Source organism: Trichosporon asahii, assembly GCF_000293215.1.
Source record: "Trichosporon asahii var. asahii CBS 2479 unplaced genomic scaffold scaffold00051, whole genome shotgun sequence".
Classification (NCBI taxonomy): Eukaryota; Fungi; Basidiomycota; class Tremellomycetes; order Trichosporonales; family Trichosporonaceae; genus Trichosporon; species Trichosporon asahii.
This window is the reverse complement of record NW_014040873.1, coordinates 1,552,335-1,578,314: the sequence shown is the minus strand read 5'-3', so window position 1 is coordinate 1,578,314 and position 25,980 is coordinate 1,552,335. Positions and strand designations below refer to the sequence as shown.

At 58.9% G+C, this 25,980-nt stretch overlaps 8 protein-coding genes across 8 annotated transcripts; 6 read left to right on the top strand and 2 right to left on the bottom strand.

The window, feature by feature from the left end:
- Window positions 1-327: 327 nt before the first annotated feature.
- On the top strand, window positions 328-5,408 carry A1Q1_02981 (ATP-dependent DNA helicase; the record flags this gene model as incomplete). The annotated part of the gene is made up of 17 exons (XM_014324210.1): window positions 328-342; window positions 497-503; window positions 573-584; window positions 630-662; window positions 801-898; window positions 1,099-1,264; window positions 1,303-1,418; window positions 1,665-1,726; window positions 1,847-2,088; window positions 2,378-2,471; window positions 2,509-3,068; window positions 3,158-3,274; window positions 3,383-3,462; window positions 3,586-3,852; window positions 3,900-4,207; window positions 4,477-4,580; window positions 4,636-5,408. 17 exons carry the CDS (start codon window positions 328-330, stop codon window positions 5,406-5,408), a joined length of 3,054 nt encoding a protein of 1,017 aa, XP_014179685.1.
- Window positions 5,409-5,879: 471 nt separating this feature from the next.
- A1Q1_02980 (uncharacterized protein) lies at window positions 5,880-6,947 on the top strand (the record flags this gene model as incomplete). The annotated part of the gene is made up of 1 exon (XM_014324209.1): window positions 5,880-6,947. The coding sequence occupies one exon, from the start codon at window positions 5,880-5,882 to the stop codon at window positions 6,945-6,947; it is 1,068 nt and encodes a 355-aa protein (XP_014179684.1).
- Window positions 6,948-7,171: 224 nt separating this feature from the next.
- Window positions 7,172-9,685, top strand: A1Q1_02979 (uncharacterized protein; the record flags this gene model as incomplete). The annotated part of the gene is made up of 1 exon (XM_014324208.1): window positions 7,172-9,685. The coding sequence occupies one exon, from the start codon at window positions 7,172-7,174 to the stop codon at window positions 9,683-9,685; it is 2,514 nt and encodes an 837-aa protein (XP_014179683.1).
- Window positions 9,686-11,174: 1,489 nt separating this feature from the next.
- On the bottom strand, window positions 11,175-12,171 carry A1Q1_02978 (uncharacterized protein; the record flags this gene model as incomplete). The annotated part of the gene is made up of 5 exons (XM_014324207.1): window positions 11,175-11,538; window positions 11,601-11,695; window positions 11,869-11,949; window positions 12,067-12,084; window positions 12,154-12,171. 5 exons carry the CDS (start codon window positions 12,169-12,171, stop codon window positions 11,175-11,177), a joined length of 576 nt encoding a protein of 191 aa, XP_014179682.1.
- A 4,048-nt stretch (window positions 12,172-16,219) lies between these two features.
- A1Q1_02977 (uncharacterized protein) lies at window positions 16,220-21,212 on the top strand (the record flags this gene model as incomplete). The annotated part of the gene is made up of 5 exons (XM_014324206.1): window positions 16,220-16,317; window positions 16,382-16,889; window positions 16,979-17,617; window positions 17,685-18,274; window positions 18,314-21,212. 5 exons carry the CDS (start codon window positions 16,220-16,222, stop codon window positions 21,210-21,212), a joined length of 4,734 nt encoding a protein of 1,577 aa, XP_014179681.1.
- Window positions 21,213-21,774: 562 nt separating this feature from the next.
- A1Q1_02976 (translational regulator GCN20-like ABC transporter protein) lies at window positions 21,775-23,476 on the top strand (the record flags this gene model as incomplete). The annotated part of the gene is made up of 2 exons (XM_014324205.1): window positions 21,775-21,798; window positions 21,854-23,476. The coding sequence occupies 2 exons, from the start codon at window positions 21,775-21,777 to the stop codon at window positions 23,474-23,476; spliced, it is 1,647 nt and encodes a 548-aa protein (XP_014179680.1).
- An 89-nt stretch (window positions 23,477-23,565) lies between these two features.
- On the top strand, window positions 23,566-24,003 carry A1Q1_02975 (translational regulator GCN20-like ABC transporter protein; the record flags this gene model as incomplete). The annotated part of the gene is made up of 1 exon (XM_014324204.1): window positions 23,566-24,003. The coding sequence occupies one exon, from the start codon at window positions 23,566-23,568 to the stop codon at window positions 24,001-24,003; it is 438 nt and encodes a 145-aa protein (XP_014179679.1).
- Window positions 24,004-24,132: 129 nt separating this feature from the next.
- On the bottom strand, window positions 24,133-25,835 carry A1Q1_02974 (histidine-tRNA ligase; the record flags this gene model as incomplete). Its single annotated transcript, XM_014324203.1, has 2 exons — window positions 24,133-24,977; window positions 25,028-25,835. The coding sequence occupies 2 exons, from the start codon at window positions 25,833-25,835 to the stop codon at window positions 24,133-24,135; spliced, it is 1,653 nt and encodes a 550-aa protein (XP_014179678.1).
- Window positions 25,836-25,980: the final 145 nt, after the last annotated feature.

Sequence of the window (25,980 nt, the reverse complement as noted above, 5' to 3'; positions counted from 1 at the left end):
GTTCCGCCGAGCGTGTAGTTGTGCAAGGACAAAGGAGGATGCAAGCGTTAAATATGGATGACAAACGGGCAGGTTTGCTGAAAATGCTGTGGTGGAGGGATCGAGTAGATACGTCAGAGGTCTGGAGACTCGAAAAGTGAGGCTGACACTGCCGATTGGCCCATGTCAGGGTGAACCCGTGCGCGTCGTCGGTTCCGGTGCGTCGTGCGTTGCGTTGCACTGCGCACTAGGGCCAGGACAATCAGCGTCGACTTGTCACGATCTTCTTCTCGATCTCTCTTCCCCTCCATACCCTACATCACCAACTAGCACCCTATCTTCACCACCATGGCCGAGCAGCTTGTGAGTACTTACTGCTGCTACCGCATGCCAAGACTACAGCTACGAACCGCCGAGCTTCGCCCCGGCGGTTCAACTGCGCCACGTTTCGCGCGCAGCTGGCAGTTATCATGACGCACCTCCATCAAACCCCACGACACGCACGCTGACATCGCAGACCAAGGGTATGTGTACCCGTCTCGAAGCGGATTATGATGGAACGCGTAGCTGACATGTTCTCTTCACGCGTGCAGAGCAGATTGCCGGTATGTTGTTGTTATCTTGCCCCTAGCCGAAGCTAATCAATGCAGAGTTCAAGGAGGCTTTCTCCCTCTTCGACAAGGGTGCGTATGCAGGAGCGAAGTGGAGCAGAGTAATCAGCGATCGTCGCATACTGACGCAGATCTTCCCCTCGCCAATGTGCACACTGTGAATTGCTCGCCAAATACTCCTGCGTTCCCGTCTTTCCGTTCATCAAACAGATGGTGACGGAACCATCACCACCAAGGAGCTGGGCACCGTCATGCGCTCCCTCGGCCAGAACCCCACTCAGGCTGAGCTCGAGGACATGATCAACGAGGTACGTAGCTCCCCGAGCTCTGGCGGGGTCGTCTCATGGTCCCCAGTGCTGATGCGCGCGTCTGTGTCCTGTTACCCTGGTATCGCCTCGTTTCCTTTACGGCTCGACCACACCCTTGTTCATTGGATTATGTCAATGTCACTGGATTCACCTGGCGTTCATACCGTGCGCTTCCTCACCTTTCGCTCGTGCCTCTTCAGGTTGATGCCGACGGAAACAACTCCATCGACTTCGCCGAGTTCATGACCCTCATGGCCAGGAAGATGCACGACACCGACTCGGAGGAGGAGATCCGTGAGGCTTTCAAGGTCTTCGACAAGAACAACGACGGCCACATCTCCGCTGCTGAGCTGAAGCACGTCATGAGTAGGTTGTCCTTTGAGTACACTCCACTGACACGATAGCCAACCTCGGCGAGAAGCTTTCGGACGACGAGATCACCCAGATGATCCGCGAGGCCGACAAGGACGGTGACGGAATGATCGACTACAACGAGTTCGTCACGATGATGATGGCCAAGGTGAGTTGCCCGCAAGATACAGATCCGCGATGCCGAGTCTCGAGCTAACGGGCAGTAAACGTTCGACTTCTTTGGTAATGACAGTCTTTCTTCGTTTCGACTGTGAACGATAACAGGGATGCAGAGCAGTAGTCGAATGTATGATTGTGGCTTGCAGAATTCGGTGTCCACGTCCGCAAGCCAGCGGGCAGAAGCGTTTCTTTTCTTGGAAGGCGTCCCAGGCACAGACGAAGCTATGTTTAGCAGACATTTCGGGTTCAAGAGGCGGGGGAAGATTGCTTCACTGAGGGTGTCAGCTTGAAAAACCAGTAAGTTGTGGTGCATGTGAGCACCTGGCTGCGCGCAACCCACTCGCACTCGCTGTCGCAAGGCTCGTTGCCGTTGTTGCTAGGATACGCAGTCTGTGGGGTCTTTGGACGCTTGCACAGCGGGGGTGGCGTCTGTGTGGTGAACAACCCCGCATCACGTGTTGTTTCTCCGACAATGATCCGCGCCACCACTATCAACACCGTCATCTACCGTCATCTCCAGGATCTGTCTGTTCTCCAGTTTCGAAGGGCCGATGCTCCTGGCTCAAAGGCTCACCTACTGCTGAGCATGACGACCTCTGCCTTACCGCCAGCCGGCGATTACCCGTATCTGGCGTCGCTCAATGCTGCCCAGCTTGAGGGTGAGCTCAGTGGACGCGGTGGTAGCTAATATCAGCCGTCACATCGCCACCAGAAGTCCCGCTCCAAATACTTGCGGGGCCAGGTTCGGGGAAGACACGAGTCCTGACATGCCGCGTTGCGCATCTCGTCCGATGCCACCGTATCCAGCCGACTGAGATCACGGCGGTGACATTCACGAACAAGGCTGCCAATGAGATGCGCAAGCGCCTGACCGTGCTGCTTGGGGAGAAGCAGGCGGGGGAGCTTGTCCTTGGTGAGCGCAGGACTTGTGACGGTGCTGACTGCTAGGCACATTCCATGCAACATGCGCCCGTTTCTTGCGGCGGTACGGCAAGTGGATTAAGCTCGATCCTTCTTTCACGATTGCTGATCAGGACGACTGGTGAGCTACCATAACCCGACGCTGAGCTGATGAACAGCAAGAAGATTATGAAGAGGCTGCTGAAGGAGCGCAGCGACGAGCTGCAAGAGTTACGCTTGGAGCTCAAGGAAGGAGACGTCTTGAACAGAATATCGAAAGCGAAAGCAAAGGAGCAATCTCCCGCCGACATGCTGAACGCGCTCGAGGAGAGCTCGCAGGGCGACGTCGACGTGCTGGGTCGCATGATCGTGCAGCTGTACGAGGGGTACGACGCAGCACTGCGCGAGGCGAACGCTCTCGACTTCGATGACCTCCTTCTCTTTGGCCTGCGACTGTTTCGCGAGCACCCCAATGTCATCGCGTCGTGCAAGCACATCCTCGTCGACGAGTTCCAGGACACGAACACTATTCAGTACGAGCTCATGGTGTGTTTCGCGCACACTGGTGTCAGCATCGTAGGCGACCCTGATCAGAGCATCTACGGCTGGCGATCGGCCGAGATCGAGAATCTAAACAAGATGACGAAGGACTTCAAGGGCGTCAAGGCTATCCACCTCGAGGAGAACTACCGCAGCACGGGCGCGATCCTCGCTGCGTCGCATGCCGTTGTAACGCAGGGTGAGCCGATGGCTTCGCAGTTAAGCTGACAACAGACAACAAGCGAATACCGAAAAATCTGTTCACGTCGCATCCTCAAAGCACCACAGTGGCGCTTAAGACGTTCACGAACCCGACGCTCGAGGCGGGCTATATCAGCTCAGAGATCAAGCGAATTGTCGCGTACACAGGCGAGATGCTGAACTACAACGACTTCGCAATTCTTCGTAAGCTAGCGTAAAGAACATCTTAGCTGACAGCAGTACGGTACAATGCGCTGTCACGCGTCATTGAGGCCGAGCTGCAGAAGAGCGGAATACCGTGTCGGGTCATAGGGGGCCACAAATTCTTCGAGCGCATGGAGATCAAGGATCTGCTCGCATACTTGCAACTGGCGGATAACCCAAACTTCAACGTAGGCTTGAATAGAGTGGTGACGTGCAGCTGACAGCAGCCTGCATTCATGCGAGTCGTGAATGTGCCGAAGCGCGCTATAGGAGATAAGGTAGCTATTCTCCCGCATCGTGGCTGACGCCAGTCTGTCGCTGAGCTTGTTTCCGCGGCAAAGAAGGCCAAGCTTTCAATGATGGAGTTAGCAGAGAGCATTGTGGACGGCGAAAGCCAAATCACCATCAAACCGGCTTTGAAGAAGAATCTTGCCACATTCGTGGGCATCGTCCGCAAGCTGCGGCGTGCGGCGCTGAAGGGCACGTCCGTCGCCGACCTCATCCGCCTGACGATCGAGAAGACAAATTACGAAGAGTACCTGCGTCCGCAACCCGACTTCGACCAACGTTGGGAGAATGTTCAGGAGCTCGTGAGCATACATTCATTGTACAAGCTAACGATCAGATCAACTACTCTGTCACTGTCGAGGAGGGCAAGGAAGCTAGCACAGATGCTAGCTCGCGGCTCGTCTCAGATCCCGTGGATTTCGTCGCCGCTAGCGAAGTCAAAGCCGCTCCGAAGAAGTTGGAAACAAGTAAGGCGGGTGCGAAGTCCACCATGCATCCCATGTTCAAAAACAACAAGCCACGGCCAACTCGCAAGTCACCGGCAGTCAAGGTTGAGAACGGCGTCGTTGAGCTTCTTGACAGCGACGACGAGGATCTGGACGACGGTTCGATCGAGGCGGCGGACCCCGTGGAGGACAGCGAACAGTAAGCTCCCATCAGATCGGGCCAAGCTAACCATAGACTCACTCCCTTGCGGTACTTCCTTCAAACGTCGATGCTGTCCACCGATGCCCAAGTGGAGGAGGACGAGGCGGACAAACCAGTGAGTGCAGCTAGGGGAATTATGCCGTCAAGCTGACGCGATGCAGAAAGTCACAATCTCCACCGTTCATTCTGCTAAGGGGCTCGAGTGGCCCGTCGTCTTCATTCCAGCTAGTAAGCTTATGCGCGTGGAAACGAAGCTGACATAGCAGTGGAAGACTCGACTTTTCCCTCCTGGCGAAGTACAGAGGAGCACGAAGTGGCCGAGGAGCGGAGGCTGCTTTACGTCGCTATGACACGCGCCCAGACGTTCCTGGTGAGCTGGTTCACACCGCGCGCGAGCTAACATCAGACCATGACCCACTGTCAAGCTCGTATGGCTGGAGGCGAGGTTAACAACCGAATCATCAGTCCATTCGTCAACGCAGTCTTGAAGAAGCAGCCTGATGTTCTCACCTCCTCGTTGCCGGAGATCACAGCAGAAGTGCGTCAGGCTGTCGCAAGCATCGTCGGCCGCACACTCGCCGATGAGGAGGTGACTCGCAAGCTGATCGCGAACTACGTTCGCTTCGCCCCTCCGCCGAGCACATGGGATGCACCAGACCCCGACTCGCGCATTTACAATCGCTTCGGCCGTCGGGATGGGACTGGCAAGATGGCGCGGGGTATCGAGTACTGGAACTCGGAGTTCGACGACTATGCGCTTCCTGGTGAAGGTGGCGCGCCATCATACAACATGGGCGCGCCGCGCGGCTTCACTTCCATCGCCAGCGCGAAGTCGCTCCTCCGTCAACCTCAGGCCCCTGCGGCTCCCAAACCACCACCTGTCAAGTTAAAGAGCTCAAACTACGGTTTACCAGGCCCTGTTCCCTTCACGTTTGGTGGAAGGGAGGAACACAAGCCGACCGACTTAACGTCGTTCACTTCCAGCGCCAATAGCGGTCTCGCTGCCATGAAGTCGTTAGGCATGGACTTGGGCGAGCCCGACATCAGCAGCAAACCAAACAGCGGCATGTCTGCATTGGGCGGACGCCCCGCTCAACCCCCAAGCGCGGGGGGCTCTGTTCCGCTCGCTCGGGGAACAAAGCGACTCGGAATGGGACGTGCTCCGTCATCGTGGGGCGCGAAGAAAGCGAAACAGTAGGCACTCGAGCGCAACGTTGTATCACACTTCACTGTTGTCATGTAGCATATCACGACGGATTCTCCCTCCCAAGCACATAAGCATACCACATTATTGCACTTTACGTATTCGTAGATCACTCAATTCATGCATAGCGCACGACAGAAGTCGTGGGAATGCATCACAGGGCACGCACAGATGCAAGTGAATTGACGCATGCACACGAGGGAGGAAGCGCACATTGCGCACATTGCGTGACCCTGACGCCCGTTCCTTCGCGACTGCTTTTCTATCATGTACCGAGGCACACCGTCATGTTAGGCGTAAACAAGCCCATGGTGGTTGACGGTGGTGGGAGGGGGCGCAGGCGACACAAACCTAAACAAACAATCTGTGCCAACGCCTCTTTTCCAGCTTTGACAGATCACTCAAACACCCCAGCTCGACAACTACGGCTGCCCGACTCGGTCCATCGCTCAGTCGCTTCGCAGCATGCCGCTCGCGTGCACCTGCAACACCTCCGCGCTCTCCTCAGAGAACGGTGGCAACGACGCCACGCTGCCGTTTGACGTCATTCCACCACTCCCCTTCTCTTCCTTCGACATGAGCAACAACACTACACGGAACGAAGACTCTCCACGACGAGCGATGGACGGGGGTTCGAGAACAGATACGCCAAGGACATCTCAATCGCGCCGAAGACGGGAAACGACAGTAGCATCAAAGGAGGCTGAGCCTTCCTCCATCAACCCGCACTCCGACGCCTCAAGCCGCTCGCACGATCATGACCACGGCTCTTCCCCCATTAACCGCTCACAGAACGACCTTGCGTCCCACCCTGATGGGTCCTCCAATGGCTCGGGTGAGCCTTCGCAGTCTCAACAGGCCAAGCAGCGCCCGTCGGCACCAACCTCCGGCTCAGAACTGTCAGACGACCGGCGCCGCATGGCACGCAACCTGCTCCGCCTGCCGGGTATGAGGCAAACCATAGGATACGCCACGCGAGGCATCGCGAAGAAGAAGGTGCGCCGCGTAGTCGCCCGCGGCAAGGCAAAGCTGAAGCAGGCTTTCATGCGTGCTGGTGACGATAAGTCGAGCGGCGGCGCCCGCGGTTGGCGAAAGGCTAAGCGGCGCACGAGCAAGGCGTATTCCTCTTGCTCCTCCCGCGGCGACCGTGCCGCCAAGTGGGTCCACAATCAGAGCTACAGGAGCGCCGGACAGCACAACTCTCCCCGCTCGCCCGACAGCTCGGGCAGATACAGATACAGCTTCCAGCTCTCCTCGCCGTCGGTGGGTGACGATAGCCGCGAACACGACAGAAGCCTCAGCCTGAGCTTTGGCTCGCCGACACTCGACTTTTCGGCCCCCGACTCACAGTCCACGCCTACCAAGCGTGGTCGAAGAGTCAGAGCGCCCAGTATCACCGAATCGCTCGCTTATGAAGAGAGCCAGGAGCAGTGGCGGCAGTCGGAGCAGAGTCTCGGCATTCTAGTGCTGCAGGACAACTCGCCCACCTCCGCGAAACAACCAGGTAGCTTAAATTACCGCGTTTGCAACTGACAGCCAGAGTCGAGTCGCAGGTCGCCGACCCGCCGAAACAAGTACAGCACGACAGCTGAAACGGAGTCGGACGAGGAGGGTGAGTTGATTAGCGTTCGTTGAGTTGACTTGCAGGAACGTCTCACCAGCCAACGCCAGAGCGTTCGCCCAAGAAGTCCCCTCAGCGTTCGGCGAGTAACCAACACTCGCCACTCGTCAAAAGCATACTAAAGAAGCGTGACGATATGCCCTGCTCGCCTGAACTCGGTGAGATGCGCGACCTCCCCGACTCGCCGACGCCCAACCTCCGCTCCCAGCGGTCGAGGAGCGGCGCAACGAATGTCCCCCAACCGCCACCCAAACTCCCATCTGGCAAGATCGGATCGACGCACGTCGTGAAAGTACCCAGCATGCCGCCTTTGCCGCGCAAGCCCTTTAGCGAGCCCGACATCTTCTCCAGCTTCAAGAGTAACGTGAAGCGCAATGCGCAAAGCAAACTCGGGCTCGGCGCACCTCGCACGCGTACGAAGCTGTATATGAGTCCGCCGCCACGCAACAAGTCTGGCGGACTCATGCGCCGCCTGTCCGAGGAGCTCGTCAGGAGGAGCCACAATGACACGGCCGATGACTCAATCACCTCGGAAGAATCATTTGGAGATGACCAAAGCTTCGACTACAGCAACGAGTCACGCCCGTGGGAGGGTCTGTATCCCGGCGTTGTGGAGCAGATGCGCATCGATGTCGCTATCCTCGATGAGCTCGAGACCGACGAACTCGCGCACCTCATTTTCGTCATGGCGGACAAGATCAAGTCGGAAGAGCAAGCGGGGAAGTCGAAGGCTGCGCGTATCGTGCAACTCGAGCGCCAGCTCGGTAAGACCGCCCCTACCCCCGATGCCGTTCCGGTCATTACGGTGCTGGACGAGGACTCGCGCGAAGTCCCCCCAGATGTGACTGAGACGTTCAGCGACACGCCGAGCTACCTGGACGAAGACAGCGAGCTGCCTCAGCTCCGCTCCCAGCTGCTGGTGCGGGACACGCAGATCGGCATTCTGGAGCGTAGTGTCGAGGAGCGTGATGCGCAGATCGACAAGCTCGAAGCACAGCTCCGCGAGTGCGAGACGCAAGCCTGCGCCTGGGCAGAGAAGGGGAGCAAGCAGCAGCTCGCTCTGGTTGAGAAGGAGCGCGACATCGCCAACCTCCAAGTTGCAGTTGAGGAGCATCGGGCTGCTGCCACAGAAGCACGGAAACAGCTCAAGGCGAAGGAAGCGGTGTACGCCCGCCTGAGCGCTGAAGTGGAAGAGAGGGAGCGCCTTAATCTCGCTTTACAAAGTGAAGTCGAGGCAGCCGAAGCCGAGATCGCGGCCCTGCAGGCAGACGTCGTCGAGCGCGAAGCCCGGATCGCCCGCCTCGAGCTGGAAGCGGAGGAGCGCGAGGCAGAGCTCGCGGATGTCACGCTTGCGCTGGAGGAGCTTGAGGAGGAAGGACGGTATGCTGACGCTGCCGAGTCGATCGATGGCGACGGGCACGAGCTGCAGCATAGGGTTAGCACCCGCGAGCTGCTCGAAGGTATGGAGGCGCTGCGCCTCGCCAACGACGAGGCGGCGGCGGACCTGGGCTCGGTCCGGTCTCAGCTCCGCGATGCACTCAAGAATGCGGCAGAGTACAAAGCGCGCGCGGCAGAAGCTGAAGACGAGGCCGACAAGGCCCGCAGTGCTGCCGATCGGGCTGAAGCGACTCTGCGCAAAACCCGCACGCTCGTCGCCGAGTCCCACCGGCAGGCGCACGAGGCTATCCACCGGGCTCAGACTACGCCGCCGTCACCACCTTCATCCGGTTCCGCCACCTCCAGCGCACTTTCCGAGGCCCGCTCTGCGGTGGCTGAGTCGCTCGCGGCGGAGCTTGCTACCGCGCAAGCATACTCGGCCACCCTTGAATCGCGCCTGTCCGAGCTTCAACTCTCACTCGAGTCTGCCAAGCTCGACTCCTCAAAGTTTGAGCGTCTGTACGAAGCGCACAGCGCCGAATCCACCGCGACGTCCAAGGAGATGCTGGCGCTGAAGGACGAGATGGAGAAACTCCGCACCGCCTCAGCCGATGCGGACATGAAGGTCTTCTCCCTCGAGAAGACGATCCATGATCTCGAGCTAAAGATTGAGGAGATGACTGTGCTCATCTCGAGCTACGAGATTGAGCGCCAGCTGATGACTCCAAAGGGTACGCCGAGGGGTACGCCGCGCGGCACTCCCGCTGGAACCCCTCATCGCGCCGGAACACCGCACAGAGCCGGTACGCCGAGTCTGAGGCAGTTAGCTACAACACCTAAGACGGCCCGCTCGCTTAGAAAGGAGCTGAGCGAGACCAGGAGCGAGACGCCGACACCCACGCCGTCCAAGACCCGCGTGCGCAAGTTGGCTACGCCCGTGGCACTCCCCAAGCGCGAGCCCTCCATCGCCCGTACGTCTTCTGTGCGCGAGGGCGTCGTCCGCAACTCCTCGCTGAAGGAACCCTCCGTGACTCGCAGTGCATCTATGCGGGACTCGGGCATCTCGCCACTTCGAGCGAGTACGCGGGCCAACGTGTCCACGACCTCTACGGACAGTACTGAGAGCGAGAAGGAGAAGAAGGGCGAGGAGAAGAAGGAAAGGAGGAGCAGCAAGATATACGCCCAAGCTGCTGCGAATGGAAGTAAGCTGCCGAGGGGCAGGTATAGTGTTATCAGGCCGTGCCGCGTCATGTCAAGCGAGGACGAGATGTAAGCGGAGAGCCGGCAGTGTCATGTTCATAGTGTCTAGTTTTGTTGTACGCATATTCATAGTGCATGTGTTCACAACTGTACAAAGTTCGACTGCCTTGTATGGTTGCCAGGGGTGCTGAGGGGTAGGGAACAGGCAAAGGCATTCCGTATGCCCTGCTAGTAAGGCCGAACAGCGCTCTGGCATGAGGTCGAGCTGGTTGGGAAGCTGCTCACTGCCAGCGTCCCGGTATTGTCCTCCCTCCGACGATGGGCGTCGCAATCGCCTCTAAGCTAGAGCGGAGAGTTTCGCAACCTGACATCTCCTCGCACAGTGTAGCCTCTTAGGCACTCCGCTCATACCGGGCCACAACGAGAGGGTGACAAAAGATACTGGAGACGAGGTATGCTCATTCCATACTTAACACAAACGTTGTTCCACTCCTCCCTCCCTCCCTCCCTCTCTCCCTCTCCGTTGCCCGCCCTGGTCAGGCCGGATACCAATGTTGGAAAGGGGCCGCGGTGTCCGCGGTCTTGCCCTCTCAGCGATGTACGGGCTGCAGGGTGAGCAGTATGGGATGGGACAAGGCGCAGCGGTGCGCGGTGCGACCGACCTTTAGCGATGTCTCACGGACGAGTGACAAGTCAGTCTCATTCGCCACTCATCCTCCCACTTGCCTGGTTACCACTCCACTGGCTCCATTCTCCACTCTCCGCCCCTCTTTGTCCTCATCTGAGAGACATCACGGAGGACAAACTTGCCCTACATTTCTGAGAACAACGAGCTCCGCCCATTCCGAAGAACTGATGCATGATTCCGCGAGTCCCGATGGTCGGCGGTATGGTCCGGCCAGTCCGGACGGTCAGCGCGGGCAGCGCGGGCAGCTTGTAGTGAACATTGGTGGTGCACTACGCTGGCGTCTGGGCCTGTCTCTGGACACTTGGGTCCTGGGGAGCTCATCACCGGCTTAGCCAGCTTTGCCCACTGGTCGAGCGCCCGCCAAAGTCTCTGGCGCCATCGTGTTTAGTTTGTGTCTCGTACTCCCCGTTACCAGAGCTGCCGCTGCCCTCGCTCATTGCTGAACGCCACTATTGTCGCCTTCGCTACTTTGCTCTGCTGGGCGCTTCGCGCCTCGCGCTCACCGCATACACGGATACTCCTACATGCAGGATGGTGTCAAAATGCTCTTGGCTGCTATATACGCCTGATACGGGATTGCCGGACTGTCACGCTGCACGCTCACGTCTAGTCACTCGCGAGCAGCTCGGTCCAGACGAGGACGGGGCGCACTGCGCTCCGACCGTTTCGTTCGCTCGCTCGCTCGCACGCTCGGGCGGGGAGCCGGGAGCGTCGCCGCCTCCACCGCGGCACCGCGCGGCGGGGCCTGGCCCTTGAGAGTTGGAAAGGAAATGCAGACGGGATAATGTGATTGTAGTGGGGGCTGTGGGTGTGGATGTGGGTGTGGATTCGAGTGGTAACGTAGGTATTTTGTAGCAGAAAAAGTCAACTGTTGTTACATTTCCTCGTCGGTCCGGCGAGCAAGCGCACTCGTCTTGACGGGCGACGAGCCAAAGTTGCCGTGGTGGATCGGGTATGAGGACTGGGGAGGAACGCCTTCACGGAACGTTCCCGGGGGAGAAATACGAGAGTGGCTGCGGGGAGTCAGCGCTGCCGCACCAAACGCCTCTGCGCACCTTTCAGAGCCCCTACGCTGGTGAGAGCCAGGGATACCCATGGCCTCACTCTCGGCGGCGGGAGAGATACCCATGCCGACGATTGCTTGTGACGGACGGCGCGCGGCCTGGTCCGGGATTGAGTTCGAGTTGGTGGGCGAGGAGGAGAGTTGGCCGTTGGTGGGGGGAGAGGCGTGCGGGACACTGCAGGGATCAGTTTCATTCTCCTTCAGCAGTGGTTGTTCGCCCGACGGCAGTGCACTAACCCTTCGGGGGTAGGGATCGCAGTGCCAAGAGGTTGAGGGGGCGAGACGCCGGCCTTGGACATCATGTAGTCGCCCGAATCAAAGTACTTGCGCTCCTGCGAGAATCGTCAGCTAATCGGGTTCCTGTGCATGGTCGGGGCCATCGGGGAAGGTGAATGCAGCCTAGAAGGTCCAGACATGACAGACGGTAAGAGGGGCGCAAGAGTCCCATCAGAGCACGGGCTCAGAGTTCGTACCCTTCCCGTCAATGCCCCGGTAGTATGCTCACCTTGTTGATCTTACTCAGGAGGTTCTTCTGGGGAAGCTTTCCGTACATCTGGAAGGCCTTCTGCTCCTGCTCGTTCAGTTGCTGTGGGCATGGTCAGTGCTCGATTCAACAAAATTAGGATGCAAGGCATGTGGTCGGTGCACAGGTCGCAGCGGCGGGAAATGATGGATGGGCTGGGTGGGTGGTTAGGACACATACCGAGAGGTCGACCTTGTTCTGTGGTACTGTCAGCGGACGTCGACGTCATAGCCCTGACGGCCCCAGGAATGGCGGTGGCCAACTCACCATCTTGTGCGGATTCATGTTGGATGGCGATGGCAAGAGTTATGCGAGATGCGAGAAGAGGTAGATGGTGGAGAGAAAAGTAAGGCTTGGGTCCGGGGGTCACGCGGACTAGGTGTGCACGTGTCGAAGAATGTTGAACCGCAGCTGGAGCTAGACGGTTGGAGAGAGTGGACGGCGGTGAGCGCAGCAAGTAAGGGTTGGGAGAGAGGTGGGGGAGTGTCTAGGGCCCAGTCGGAGGCGAGTATATGTACGAGCTGGGTAGGAAGATAAGGTGACGATGGGAGAGTGTACCGATGAGAGATAGGGGGGATGTGGTGGTAGGGGGTAGGGTCGAAAGGATGAGGTCGGCCGTGTAGAAATCAGAGAATGAGGCGCTCCGTCGCTCCGTCCCGAACAGGTGCAGGTGTGGTTGGGAAGGAAGCGAATCGGTCGCTTAGGCTTCAGGTGCGAGCTGTCGTTGTCGCTGCTGTGTGATTGCGGGTACAACCAGATGAGCGGCGCGGGTGTGGTCTGGGCTGGGGAGTAGGCAGAGTGCTGAGGGTAGAGGGAGAGGAGTGATGGAGAGAAGATAGATGCAGGTTGGATAGGTTGGTATCTGGGAGAGAGATGTGTGTTCGTTCGCTGGCTGGGTGGTAGAGATGGATGAGGAATGAATGGCGAGGCGAGCCCTAAGTGGAAGGTCAGTTAGATATCACTTGGGTTTCCAGGGAAGGAGGCCGCAGAGGATGACCTGAAAGCCCGCATAACCTGCAGTGCTCATGCCGAGGTCAGGGAGCCTTGTCAGGAGTCCAAGACCCTCAGGGCACACACTAAAGACTGAGCCACCGAGCCTGAAGTCTGCGTCTGACGCTGGTGCTGCACTCCAGCTACTCCAGGCGTCGACTCTCCTCTAGCGATCCTGCGCCCCAATTATTACCCGAAAAGGAAACTTTTGTCGCCCTCCAGGCCCAATCAATGTAGAATCGTTCCTCGCGCCAGTCCCTGGGCGAGTTCTCTCCTCACCCTCTGCCCCCATGCCCTTGGCCCGGGTCCTGGACCGCGCCGCATCCCCCTGCCCAGCAGACTGCAATTGCAGCAGCGCTCTCCACCCCGCCTAACATGGGTTTCGTTCACTCACTACTGCGAGCCAGCGTTAACGACATTGATGGCCCTCCTCTACCTGCGCTGAGCAGAATGTCGATAGGGATGTCAGATAGGCTCCAGATCAGACTCAGGCTCAGGCTCGACTTATTAGCTCAGCATGCTCAGCCTGCTGAGACAGGCAATCAGCCGGGTTTCCGGGACCACGTTGCGCGTGCTGAAGTGAGGGATGTGCTTCGCTGGCAGCTGGCGGAGGGGAGATCCAGGGTCCGCGCGGTGCCGAAGGGTCTGGACATCTAGACGGTTTGAGACTAGCAGCTTAATCGTGGTCTCATCTACCTCATCTTCGATCTCGAGCGCTGGCTGCAGCACGTTGGCCATTGGTACGTTGGACCGCGCAGCGCGTCTGCGTAAGCAAAAAGCTAGATCCCACAGAGCGAACTGCATTGCATTACGGTGGAATTACATGATCGCCCTTGTCCCTAAATCCCTCACCATAACTCAGGTCTGTCCTCTGACCAGCTGACCTCTTTCCCCTCGCCTCCGTCGCCTCTGATTCCTGCACTCTCCTCACAGCCGCCGCCGCCGCCTCGAAACGACCAGTTCCTAGGCTCGGAGTCGCCCGTCCCCGACATGGTGTCTTCCCTGGATGGAGGTGTTTCTCGCGTGTTTGATCACTGGGTGGGGCAGAGGATTGAATCATTAACGATCCTTGTTCTCTCGCTGATTGCGTTTCTCTCAATGGTGGCCAGTCGCTGGCGCAGGTATCAGGCGCTTCGATGGCTGCGAGGCTCGCCAGGCTTGCCTGGCTGACTTGGCTCGTCTGCAGCGACCTCCAGAAACCCTCACCCTGTATTCTAGGAACCAGGCACAGAGGGTGACGTCGTATCAAGCACGTCTGAAGTCTGCGACGCACTCTGAGTCCCTCAAGCCGCGCTCACCATAGCTGCAACCTGCGACGGTGGTTCCTCGCTCGCTTCAGACTCCCCATCAGCCGTGTGCCCTGCCCAGCTTGCCGTTTCTGGTATGCTGGCGGCATTCTCGACGACTTACAGTTGCTTCATGCCGTTGATCTCGCTTTCTTGGTCCGTGAAACCCCGTCCGACTGCTGCTTCGGCCGTCTTAGCTCGCTCTGAATTCTCCTCCACGAGATCCTTCTCTCCCAGCGCACTCGCTTCTCGCCCAGGGTAGGCTGAGACCGATCACTTGGCTCCACTTAACCCTCATCCATGGGCTTTATTCGCTCCTCCCGGTTATCCGGAACGCACGCGAGCGGCACTGCAAGCCGTTCTCCGCTACCTCATGACACGCCTTGAACAAGGTTGGTCCGCCTACCTTGTCATGTCGAACCGAGCCCTGGCTCCTTGTCTGCAATGTCCTTTGCATCATTCAGTGGCAGATCCCTCCCCACTATCCCCGAGGGTGGGCTGCGGACTCCCTGCCCCACGCCGAAGGGGATCATCAGGGGTCTCCTGACGACCTGCCATACTTTGCTCCCAATGGAGTACGCTAGGCAGGAGCGGTCCGGGCTCCGACGGGGAGCTCCATCCTGGCTCCCCTCTCCACCATGACGGACAGTCTGCTGAACCAGTGGCATGCTTGAGGACCGGATCGCCACAAGCTCCAGCTACCATCTCCCCTGTGGACTGGATGATAGGCCTGGGTGATCGGCGTAGAAAGCCTTTGCAATCCTAGCTCTACGATAGGCACGTAGGCAACTGCAGGTAATCAGGCCCCTTCATTTGCCACCTCGGCGACCTCCGAGATCCTGGCTGAATCCACTGTGGGAAGGCTACCCGGTGTATATCCACCCACTTCTGGCTTCCTTGAGCACGAGTTTTTTGTACCGAGTAGTGCACCTGAGCTCCTTTCAGTTTGCCGCGCACTTTCCCGTATTTCGGGAGTCGCGAGTCTCGTGGAGCAGAAGTGTGACTCCTCGGCGCCGCTTGATCCGACCCGTCCTGGATGGTTGCACATGGGTCTGCGCCAAAATATCAACATCCTTCACCACACATTGCCAACCCGTGCCAACGCCGAGAAGGGCATCGGAATGCACGTGATGGCTGTTCACATGACCCCCGATGGAGCTTGCTCAGCCAGATCTTGCAAGAGCTCGACGACTAGCTTTGGATGGAGATGCACCTCCTATCTCTCTACTGCGGCCTTATCTCTGCCACAGTGCCACCACGTAGCCTGCCTATCGTCGGGTTCTGAGCCACACGCTATTGGCGCTACTGGCGATCGCGCTATCACACGCTGTAAGCACAGTGCGCTCACGCAAATTGACAGTGGCGTGTGTGGATCTGTTTGTGAACTGGAAAGCTATGAGGCACCGTACGGTGGAACAGTCATAGTCTCGCTTTCATCTGGGCACTTGTCACTCACACCGTAACTCTCACCGATCACCGAGTCTGGAGCCCTCTGGAGCTCTGGAGCCGGGACACCGTTCTAAGCGCTCGAACTTTTTTCCAAACAGTCCAGTCAGGTTGACTCGACTTTGACTCAGAAGTGTTCGTATATAGCAGCAATGCATGATTTCGCATCCGAGACCGGGAAGGAGGCAAGGTGAGATTCAGGTGTCTGTGTGCATATGTCCGGGTCCCCAGCGAGCTCCATTCGGCGAGGAGGCCGAAATAGCAACAGCCAAGGATCCCAAGCAGTGTCCATACGGGTGCATGTCGGCGACCTGCCGATTCTGGCTGTCCTGGCTGGCCAGAGCTTTACTATGGACGGGCGGTTTTGGCTGACTGAAGGCAATATCCGCCGGGTCCGATTAAGTCGCGTGCCTGTACAATCATCACCGTAGGTGACCGTGGTTCACCGGATGAGTCACTTGCCCAAAAGTTGGCTGCGGCTGATCATTCTCCTAGACACGCGTGCCGCCGCCGCCTCCCGGCAACATGTAGTTCGCGTCCCTGGTGCTATCTTGGTCTTCCTCTTCATCCCACTTCTCGTCTTCCTCACCACTCAACCACTCCGCTATACCATGCCTCTCGAGGCATTGGGCCTTGCTGCCTCCCAGCATGCTCAGAGCGTCTTCAACATCGGATACGCATTCGCCAAGCACAAGAAGGAGAAGCCTCAGTACGTTTGTTGACGATTCTGTCAGCTCGCGCGACCACATTCGTGACGGTACGCTGACTGCCAGCCCTACCCCTCTGATCTTCCCCCACACTCTTTACATCCTCCCATGTCTCGTTTTGCTTTCGCTGCTCTGGTTCGGTCTCAAGTGGGCTGCGCCGAGGGTCTACGCCAAGGTTCGCTCGTGCGCCACCCGAAGGCAGCCGATCTTCCTGGGCGACGACGATGAAATCGAGCCCGACGTCGAAGTCGTCGAGAACGTCGAGCCGCCCCCCTGCATGCCTTCGCAGGGTTTATGGGCCGACCTCCGTTCGCACTGGAGCAACCTCCGCTCCAACGGCACCATCATAGTGTTCCTTGACCTCTTCAGGACCTTCCTCGTCGCCGCCCTTCTCGCCCTCAGCATTTACGCCGCCATTCTCGCCGATGGACCTCCTCCCTATGATGAGGACACTTCCAGCGCCCCCGGCGGTGCTTTTGAGGCGCTCAAGAAGAAGAAGAAAAAGAAGAACAAGTCCACCGTCGACGACTACTCCAGCCTTGAGTGGGGAGAGATGGGATGCTGCGTCTTCTACGTGAGTTTTCAAGGTCTGCGCGGCGAACTGACTCGCAGCTTTACGTCCTCCTGCTCTCGTTCATGGTGCTCGCGCTTTCGCGAACCAAGCTGCGCCGCAATCTCACGAACCACATTGACATCCTCCTCGCCATCGCCTTTGGCATCTACGCCTACCGCGATATCTGGCCGGAGCTGACGTACTACCTGTCGCCCTCTGACCTCAACAACTGGGTCACCTGGACTCGCATCGGTATGCTCTTCCTCGCCGGTATTGTGACGCCGCTCGTCCGCCCCAGGACCTACGTTCCTGCCGACCCTTTGGCGCCCACGCCTCCGGAGCTCATCCATCCCGAGCAGACCGCCTCGCCGTTCAACTTTGTCTTCTACAACTTCATGACCGAGCTGATCCGCAAGGCTTGGAAGACGACCGCTCTCCCTTACGATGACCTGCACCCCCTTGCCGACTATGACCGCGCCTCGCACCTCTACGGCAAGCACATGCACAAGCTCGACCCCATGCGCCGCAAGGAGAAGGGCTGGAAGAATGTGCACCTGTTCTGGAACCTCCTCCGCACGTTCCGCACGGAGTTCTTCTGGGCGGGTGTCATGTGCGCCCTCACCGCAGTCTGGGAGATCACTCCCACCGTTGCTCTTAACCGCCTCCTCAACTACATCCAGGCCGAGGGCAAGGGCGCAAAGATCAAGCCGTGGGTGTGGATCGCCCTCCTCTTCCTCGGCCCGACCGATGTGCATCCAGTACTACGTCTTCATCATGACCCGCTGTCTCGTCCGCGCTGAGGCTCTCCTGACCCAGCTCCTGTTCGACCACGCCCTTCGTCTCCGCATGAAGGACACCGTGGAGGACGAGAAGCAGCCGGACGCCGACGTTCCCGAGATTCAGGTCGAGGAGGTTGAGGAGCAGAACGGCCACTTCAACGGTGAGGCCAACGGCGAGACCAACGGTAAGGACAACAAGAAGGAGGCTGAGCCCGCGCCGGTCAAGGCTCCCCAGCAGGGCATCATCGGCCGCATCAACGTCCTCATGTCGCAAGACATCGAGTCGCTCGTCGAGGGCCGTGACATCCTGCTTTTCCTTGTCTACACGCCCACCTCGCTGATCCTCTGCATGTACATTCTGTACCAGATGCTCAGCTGGAGTGCCCTCTTTGGAGTCATCGCCCTGCTGGTCACACTTCCTCTCCCCGGCTGGATCACCAAGCTCTCTGCCGGTGTCCAGACCGCTAAGATGGAGTCCACCGACGCCCGTGTCGACACTGTCACAGAAGCTATTGGTGCTCTCCGCATCATCAAGATGTTTGGCTGGGAGGACAGGATCAAGGCTCGCATCTCCGCGAAGCGTGAGGAGGAGCTCGTCCTGACCTGGAAGCGTCGTCTCCTGAACCTGTGAGTTGCCAGCGAGTTGATCGCGCTAACTCTACCCAGTATTAACAACGTTGTTAATCTGATCCTCCCTGTTGTTACGATGACAGTCTCCCTCGCCTCGTACACTCTTATCCAGAAGCGGCCCCTGGACGCTGCCACCGTCTTCACCAGCATGGGTATCTTCGAGATGCTCAAGGACCTCTTTGGTATGACCTTCTGGATGGTCAACCAGTACATTACCTCTGGCGTTTCCCTCAACCGTATCAACAAGTTCCTGAACGAGACCGATATGATTGATGCGTTCAGCCCGGGTGCTCAGCTCGACTTCCAGCAGACCCCCGAGCAGCTGGCTGCCATTGACGACGGTCTCATTCGCCTCAAGGACGCCGTGTTCGCCTGGGGCAAGGACTCGGAGAACAAGAACGTCATGAACTTCCGCCTCAACATTCCCGACGTGACCTTCCCTAAGGGCGAAGTCAGTCTCATCTCTGGTCCTACCGGCAGCGGCAAGTCGTCGCTCCTCAAGGCGCTCATCGGTGAGCTGCACTTTGAGGGCAAGCCTGGTTCGTTCTTCCACCTCCCTCGCCAGGGCGGCGTCTCGTACGCTGCTCAGGAGAGCTGGTGCCTGTCTTCGTCTATCCGTGACAACATCCTGTTCGGCAGCCCGTACGACGAGGCTCGTTACCGCAAGGTCATCCACGACTGTGCTCTCGAGCCCGACCTCAAGATGTTCGATGATGGTGACCAGACTGAGATTGGTGAGAAGGGTGTCACTTTGAGTGGTGGCCAGAAGGCTCGCATCACCCTCGCTCGTGCCATCTACGCTCGCACTGCCACTGTTCTCCTTGACGACATCTTCTCGGCTCTCGACACGCTCACCTCGCGCTTCATCATCGACAACCTCTTCAAGGGCGACCTTATCGAGGGCCGCACTGTCATCCTCATCACGCACCACACTCACCTCGCTGCACCGATCGCCTCGTACATTGTCACCTTGAACGAGAACGGTGTCGTCACTCACGCCGGTCCTGTTGACTCGACCTGTGTCTCTGCCTCGAGCTCTGCTACCGACATCTCTGAGCAGAAGAAGGAGGTTGAAGAGGCCAAGGACGCTGCTGCTACTGAGGCGAACGACAAGATCGGTAACACCGAGGAGACCAAGAACAAGCTCATCCAGGACGAGGAGAAGTCCGAGGGCCGCATCTCGCGCAAGGCTCTGTTCCGCTTCTTCGGCTCGTTCGGAGGTGCTACGTTCTGGATTCTCTTCTGGGGTCTCCTCTTCGCAAGCCAGGTTTTGGCCGCTCTCCAGCCCTACTGGCTCGGTCTCTGGGCTCGTGCCTACCAGACATCGTCCAGCCCCACCACCGTCGACCCCGTCTTCTGGCTCGGCTGGTACATGATCTGGGTGGTGCTCGGCACTCTCTCCGTCGCCCTCGCCACCGTCCTGTACTACCAGGGCTCGATGCGCGCGTCTCGCATCGTCCACGCCCGCCTCGTCGACAAGATCTTTGGCTCGTACCTCCGCTTCCTTGACACTACTCCCGTCGGCCGCATCATCTCGCGCTTCACGAAGGACATGAAGCAGATCGACGGCAACTTCACCGAGACCGCTATCGGCGTCTTCACTATGACCATGGGCATGCTCATCAAGTTTGTCTCCGTCGTTGTCCTCGTTCCGCTCTTCTCGATCCCCGCCATCGTCATTGGCCTCATCGGCGCGTTCATCGGCGAACTGTACATCCACGGTCAGCTCTCCGTCAAGCGTGAGATGTCGAATGCCAAGTCGCCTCTGTTCTCGCACCTGTCTGCGTCGATCAATGGCATTGTTTCGATCCGCGCGTACGGCGCCCAGGAGCAGATCAAGCGCGAGACTCAGGCCAAGGCCGACAAGTACACTCGTGCCGCGACTGCGTTCTACAACCTCAACCGCTGGGTTACTATCCGTATCGACATGCTCGGCGGTGTCTTCTCGGCCCTTCTTGCCTCGTTCCTCATCTACCTGTCGCCCCTTGACCCTTCGGACGCCGGTTTCGCTCTCCAGCAGGCCATCTCGTTCTCGATCATGATCCTTTGGTGGGTCCGCATGATCAACGAGATGGAGGTGCAGGGCAACTCGGTCGAGCGTATCGAGGACTACATGGTCATCGACCAGGAGCCTCCCAGCATTCCCGAGCGCAAGCCTCCTGCCGCTTGGCCTACGTCTGGTGAGGTTGTTCTCGAGAACCTCTGCGCCAAGTACTCCGAGGATGGCCCTACCGTGCTCGACCACATCAACGTGCGCATCGCTAGCGGCGAGAAGATTGGTATCGTTGGTCGCACCGGCAGCGGCAAGTCCACTATGGCGCTTGCCCTCCTGCGCATGATCCCTACCAGCGGCGAGGTCTACATTGACGGTATCCGCACCGACAAGATCAACCTCCACGACCTGCGCAGCAATGTCACGATTATTCCCCAGGACCCCATCCTGCTCAGCGGCAGCCTGCGCTTCAACCTCGACCCCTTCGGCGAGTACGCCGACAGCGTGCTCATCGATGCTATGGACCAGTCGGGTCTTGGCCAGACTGCTTCGTACGCCGAGGCTGCTGACCCGGGGACCGCCACTCCCCAGCGCATCACGCTCGACACTCTGATTGCTGCGGGTGGCAGCAACCTGTCGCAGGGCCAGCGCCAGCTCGTCGCTCTCGCGCGTGCTCTCGTCCGCCAGTCCAAGGTTCTCATTCTTGACGAGGCGATGAGCAGCATCGACATCTCCCTGGACAACGAGGTGCAAAAGGCGATCCGCAACCTGCCGCCGTCGACGACGGTGCTCACCATCGCCCACCGCCTCGGCACCGTCATGGACTACGACAAGATCCTCGTTCTCGGCCACGGCAAGGTCCTCGAGTTTGACACGCCTGCCAACCTCAAGGCCAACCCTGACAGCTACTTTGCCAAGTTGGTCGAGGCCATGGAGCATTGAGCAGGGAGCGGACTTGCGAGTGCCTGCGTTTTTAGTGGAGCTTGGGTGTTTGGAGATAAGAAAAGAAAAGGGCCATAGTTGCCACTACATCTAGACTTCCCTTTCTCTCTTGCCACACCTTGATCAAATACGTGTATCACATCCTACCTAATGTTCAGCTTTTCACCGTTATACAGTTATGCATCATGTGTTCTACTACTTGTGTTCGCCTCATAACTTGGCTCGTTGCTCTCTGACGCCACCCATCCTGTAGTATACGGAGATAGAGCGAACTCCGCAGCCAGCGTCTGCAAGGTCTGCATTTCCTCAAAGCAGGAATTATCGAGACCATGCATTCAATGTGCTCCGCGAGATGCAATGCCACGCTACAGCTTCATCGGTACCGATGCAAAGGGAACTCTGCCCATGTTCAGGCGGCAGAAGACAGTGCTGTAGTGGTTAAGTCACGATTTCAGACTGAGCGGAAGCAATAACCGCCGGATCCGGAGGAAGGACCTCCCGCAAAAGTCGTCGGCTTACACGTTCGGATCAGTCACCGATCTCATCTACAACCACTGACACCATGGGAGTCGTTGCACAGGACATCGTAAGCTCCAGGTTGCGGACTTTGAGCTAACTAGCAGCGCAAGACGTTCCCACAGACGGACGATGTTGTCGTCGACTACATCTCCGGCCTCGTCGACGACGAGGACGAGGAAGTCGATGAGATCGTCTCCATGACACGGGGTATGCTGACGGGCGGCCCGTCGTCCTCGAACACCAAGGCGCTGGACGAGTTTATGGAGCGCCTGGAGGCCTACCTCGAGTCGCAGAGCAGCAAGCGCGTGCGCAAGAGCGACAAGGCGACCAAGCTCGACAAGACGGTCTCGATGCGCAACCAGCAGCAGTCGGCGACGATCGCCATGTCGGGCACCGTGGACCTGGACAGTGTGAACAAGTCGCACACGTCGCGCGTCGACATGGCCAAGCTCGCCAAGGCCGAGGCCAAGCTCAAGGCCAAGCTCGAGAAGCGCTCGAAGCGCTCCCTGTACGAAGGCTCGAAGCTCATCGAGCTGCAGAAGAAGCAGGCCAACTACGAGGAAATGTTCATGCGCGTCAACCCGCTCGACCTCTCTGGCGCCGCCAAGGGCAAGTCGAAGGACATCCACCTCACCAACATCGACGTCTCGTTCGCTTCCAACCGTATCCTCTCCGGCGCCACCCTCACCATGGCCTACGGACGCCGCTACGGTCTCATCGGTCGTAACGGTGTGGGTAAGTCGACGCTGCTGCGCCACATGGCGCTGCGTGAGCTGCCGATCCCGCAGCACATTTCCGTGCTGTACGTCGAGCAGGAGATTGTGGGCGACGACACGAAGGCGATCGACAGTGTGCTCAAGGCCGACGTATGGCGACACAAGCTGCTGCAGGACGAGAAGGAGGTGAACGAGCAGCTGGAGAAGATGGAGCGTGATGGACCGGGAACAGACGCCGAGGCGGTGCGTGTCGAGTTTGAGCGGGAGAAGGACGACCTCGCGACTCGTCTTGGCGAGATCCAGCGCTCGCTCGTCGAGATGGAGGCCGAGACTGGCCCGGCGCGTGCCGGTGCCCTGCTTGCCGGTCTCGGTTTCAGCGAGGAGGACCAGCAGAAGCCGACGAGCTCCTTCTCTGGAGGTTGGCGTATGCGTCTTGCGCTCGCGCGTGCGCTCTTTGTCAAGCCGGACGTGCTCATGCTCGACGAGCCGTCGAACATGCTGGACCTGAACGCCATCGCCTGGCTCGAAGACTACCTGCAAACGTGGCCGGGAACGATCCTCGTTGTTTCGCACGACCGTGCCTTCCTCGACGCGGTTGCGACCGACATTGTGCACCAGCACTCCCAGCGCCTCGACTACTACAAGGGCAACTTTACCAACTTCTACGCGACCAAGACGGAGCGTGCCCTCGCCCAGCGCAAGGAGTACGAGGCCCAGCTCGCGTACCGCCAGCACCTGCAGGCGTACATTGACCGATGGCGCTACAACGCCAACCGCGCGCAACAAGCGCAGTCGCGTATCAAGATTCTCGAGAAGCTGCCAGACCTCGAGCCGCCAGAGGAGGACGACGCGAACGAAAAGTTCAAGTTCCCGGACCCGGACAAGATCTCGCCGCCGCTCCTGCAGCTCGACGAGGCGACGTTCGGATACTCGCCCGACAAGCTGATCCTGAAGGACGTCAACATGAACGTGGACCTGGACAGTCGCCAGCCATCATTGGCCCGAACGGAGCAGGCAAGTCGACGCTGATCAAGCTCCTGACCGGTGTGCTGCAGCCGAGCAAGGGAAATGCGACGATCAACAGCCGCTGCCGCGTCGGCTACTTTACACAGCACCACATGGACCAGCTCGACCTCAACGTGTCCTCGGTGCAGTTCATGCAGTCCAAGTTCCCCGGCAAGACGGAGCAAGAATACCGCTCCCACCTGGGCCAGTTTGGCATTACGGGTCTCACCGGTCTCCAGAAGATTGGTACCTTGTCCGGAGGTCAGAAATCGCGTGTCGCCTTTGCCGTTCTGGCTTGGGGCAACCCGCACGTCCTGCTGCTCGACGAGCCGACGAACCACCTCGACGCAGAGGGTCTCGACGGCCTTGCCGAGGCCGTCAAGGCGTTCAAGGGCGGTGTCATTCTCATCTCCCACGACGAGCGCTTCATCAACGCCACGGCGAACCAGCTCTGGGTGTGCGCCGACGGAACGCTCACCAAGTTCAAGGGAGACGTTGCGGCTTACAAGAGCCTTATCGTCAACCAGATCCGCGCCAAGACGCGGCCGTAGACGTAGGCATATATGTAGATCGAGATGTATGCGATGTAGTCCCCATACCTATCAGTTGCGAAATAGGAGACTAAAGGATAGATAGATGCATAAGCCATCTAGTTTTTTGCGTGTCCCAGAGCGTGGAACCTAGAGCCTCTCCTTGAGGTACTTGACGACGTCCTCCATCTTGACCTCTTCTCCATTATCCTGCCCAGCCTCGCGCTCGACGCCCTGCTCCTTGATGCGCACCGTGCCCTTCTCGAGCTCGGAGGGCGCGAGAATGGCAACAAACTTGACGCCATCAGAGTCAGCCTGTGCCCACTGCTGGGGCGCCTTGGGCTTGTTCTTGAAGCTGAACTCGGCCTTGATGCCTGCGTCCCAGAGCATCTTGGCAAACTTCATGCGCTCCGGGAGGAGCCCGCCGCCGAGCGCGAGCACGAACACGTCCGTCTCCTTTGAGCGGGCCTTGGCCTGGTTCTGGCGCGCGTTCAGGATGGCATACACGCGCTCCACACCGATCGACACACCGACACACGGCACGTTGGACCGCTTGGATCCGGCCGCCTCGGCAAACATGCCCACGAGGTTGTCGTACCGTCCTCCGGCGGCGATGGAGCCGACGCCGACCGCAGACTCGTCGACGCCGTCCTCGTTCACATTGGCGTTGCCGCCCTTCTTCGCCTTCTTGTCCTTCTTCGCGTCGGCCTTCTTGTCGGCCTCCTCGGCCGCCTTCTCGGGCACAGCGGCCGTGTCCTTGGACGGCGGCGCAGAGCCGTCCGTGACCGCCTCGTAGATGATGCCGGTGTAGTAGTCGAGTCCACGGGCGAGCGACATGTCGAACGACATCTTGTTCGTGATGCCGTACACGTCCAGGAAGTCGAAGAGGAGCGCCATGTCGTCCAATCCGGCCTTGGCGCTGGGGACGCCCATGAGCGCCTCGTCCGACTGCAGCTTGGCGAGAACGTCGCGGGCGTTGCCTGGGATATCAGCTTCTGGTGCCACACGTAGCTACACGGTGCGGTCCTGCGGACCGCCGACTCACCCTTGAGACCGACGTACTGGCCGATACGGTCCGCGACGGCGCCGTCGAGGCCCTTCTCCTCGGTCATCTCCTTGCGCACATCGGCCCAGGGGAGCTTGTCGAGCTTGTCGACCGCAGACGAGATGGCACGCGTCTTCTCAGCGGGCACGCCGGCGAGCTCAAAGATGCCGTCGAGGATCTTGCGGTGGTTGAGCTTGATGGTGTACTCTGGGATCTCGAGCGCATTCAGCGCCTCGCAGAGGATGTACAGGATCTCGGCGTCGGGAACCATGGAGTCGTAGGCGCCGGCAATGTCAAAGTCGCACTGGTAGAACTCGCGCATGCGACCCTTGCTCATCACGGGCTGGTCGCGGCGGTACACCTTTGCGATGTGGTAGCGCTTCATGTTGGTGAGGCCGTTCATGGCGACGTAGCGCGCAAAGGGGACCGTGAGGTCGTAGCGCAGCGAGCACTTCTCGCCGCCCTGGTCGTCCAGGTCGTAGATCAGCTTCGAGTCCTCGCCGTACTTGCCCGCCAGGATGTCGCGGAGCTCAAACACGGGCGTGTCAATCGTCTCCGCACCGTGCTTGGCAAAGATGCCCTCGAGCGTCGCAAAGATCCGTTTCCGCAGCAGAGCGGCCGCAGGCTTGTGGTCCAGCGTGCCCTTCGGCACCTTGAGCTGGAAGTCGGAGCCGGCCTTCTTGTCCTTCGGCTTGGACGCCTGCAGCGCCTTCATCTCCGCAATCTCCGCAGACGCATCCTGCTTCGCGACCTTGAGCGCCTTGATCTTGTCATGCAGCGCCTTGATCTGCTCCTCGACGGACGCCATGGTGGGAATGTCGACGGCGGTGGTGTTCAGGCGGGTAGTAGTGTAGAGGGATGTGGAAAGGAGGGAGGGTAGTGTTCGTCCAAGGCTTGCCCGTCCAAAGCGCGCAAGCATGCAGCAAGACAAATGTGTGTGGTCGAGTCGGCTT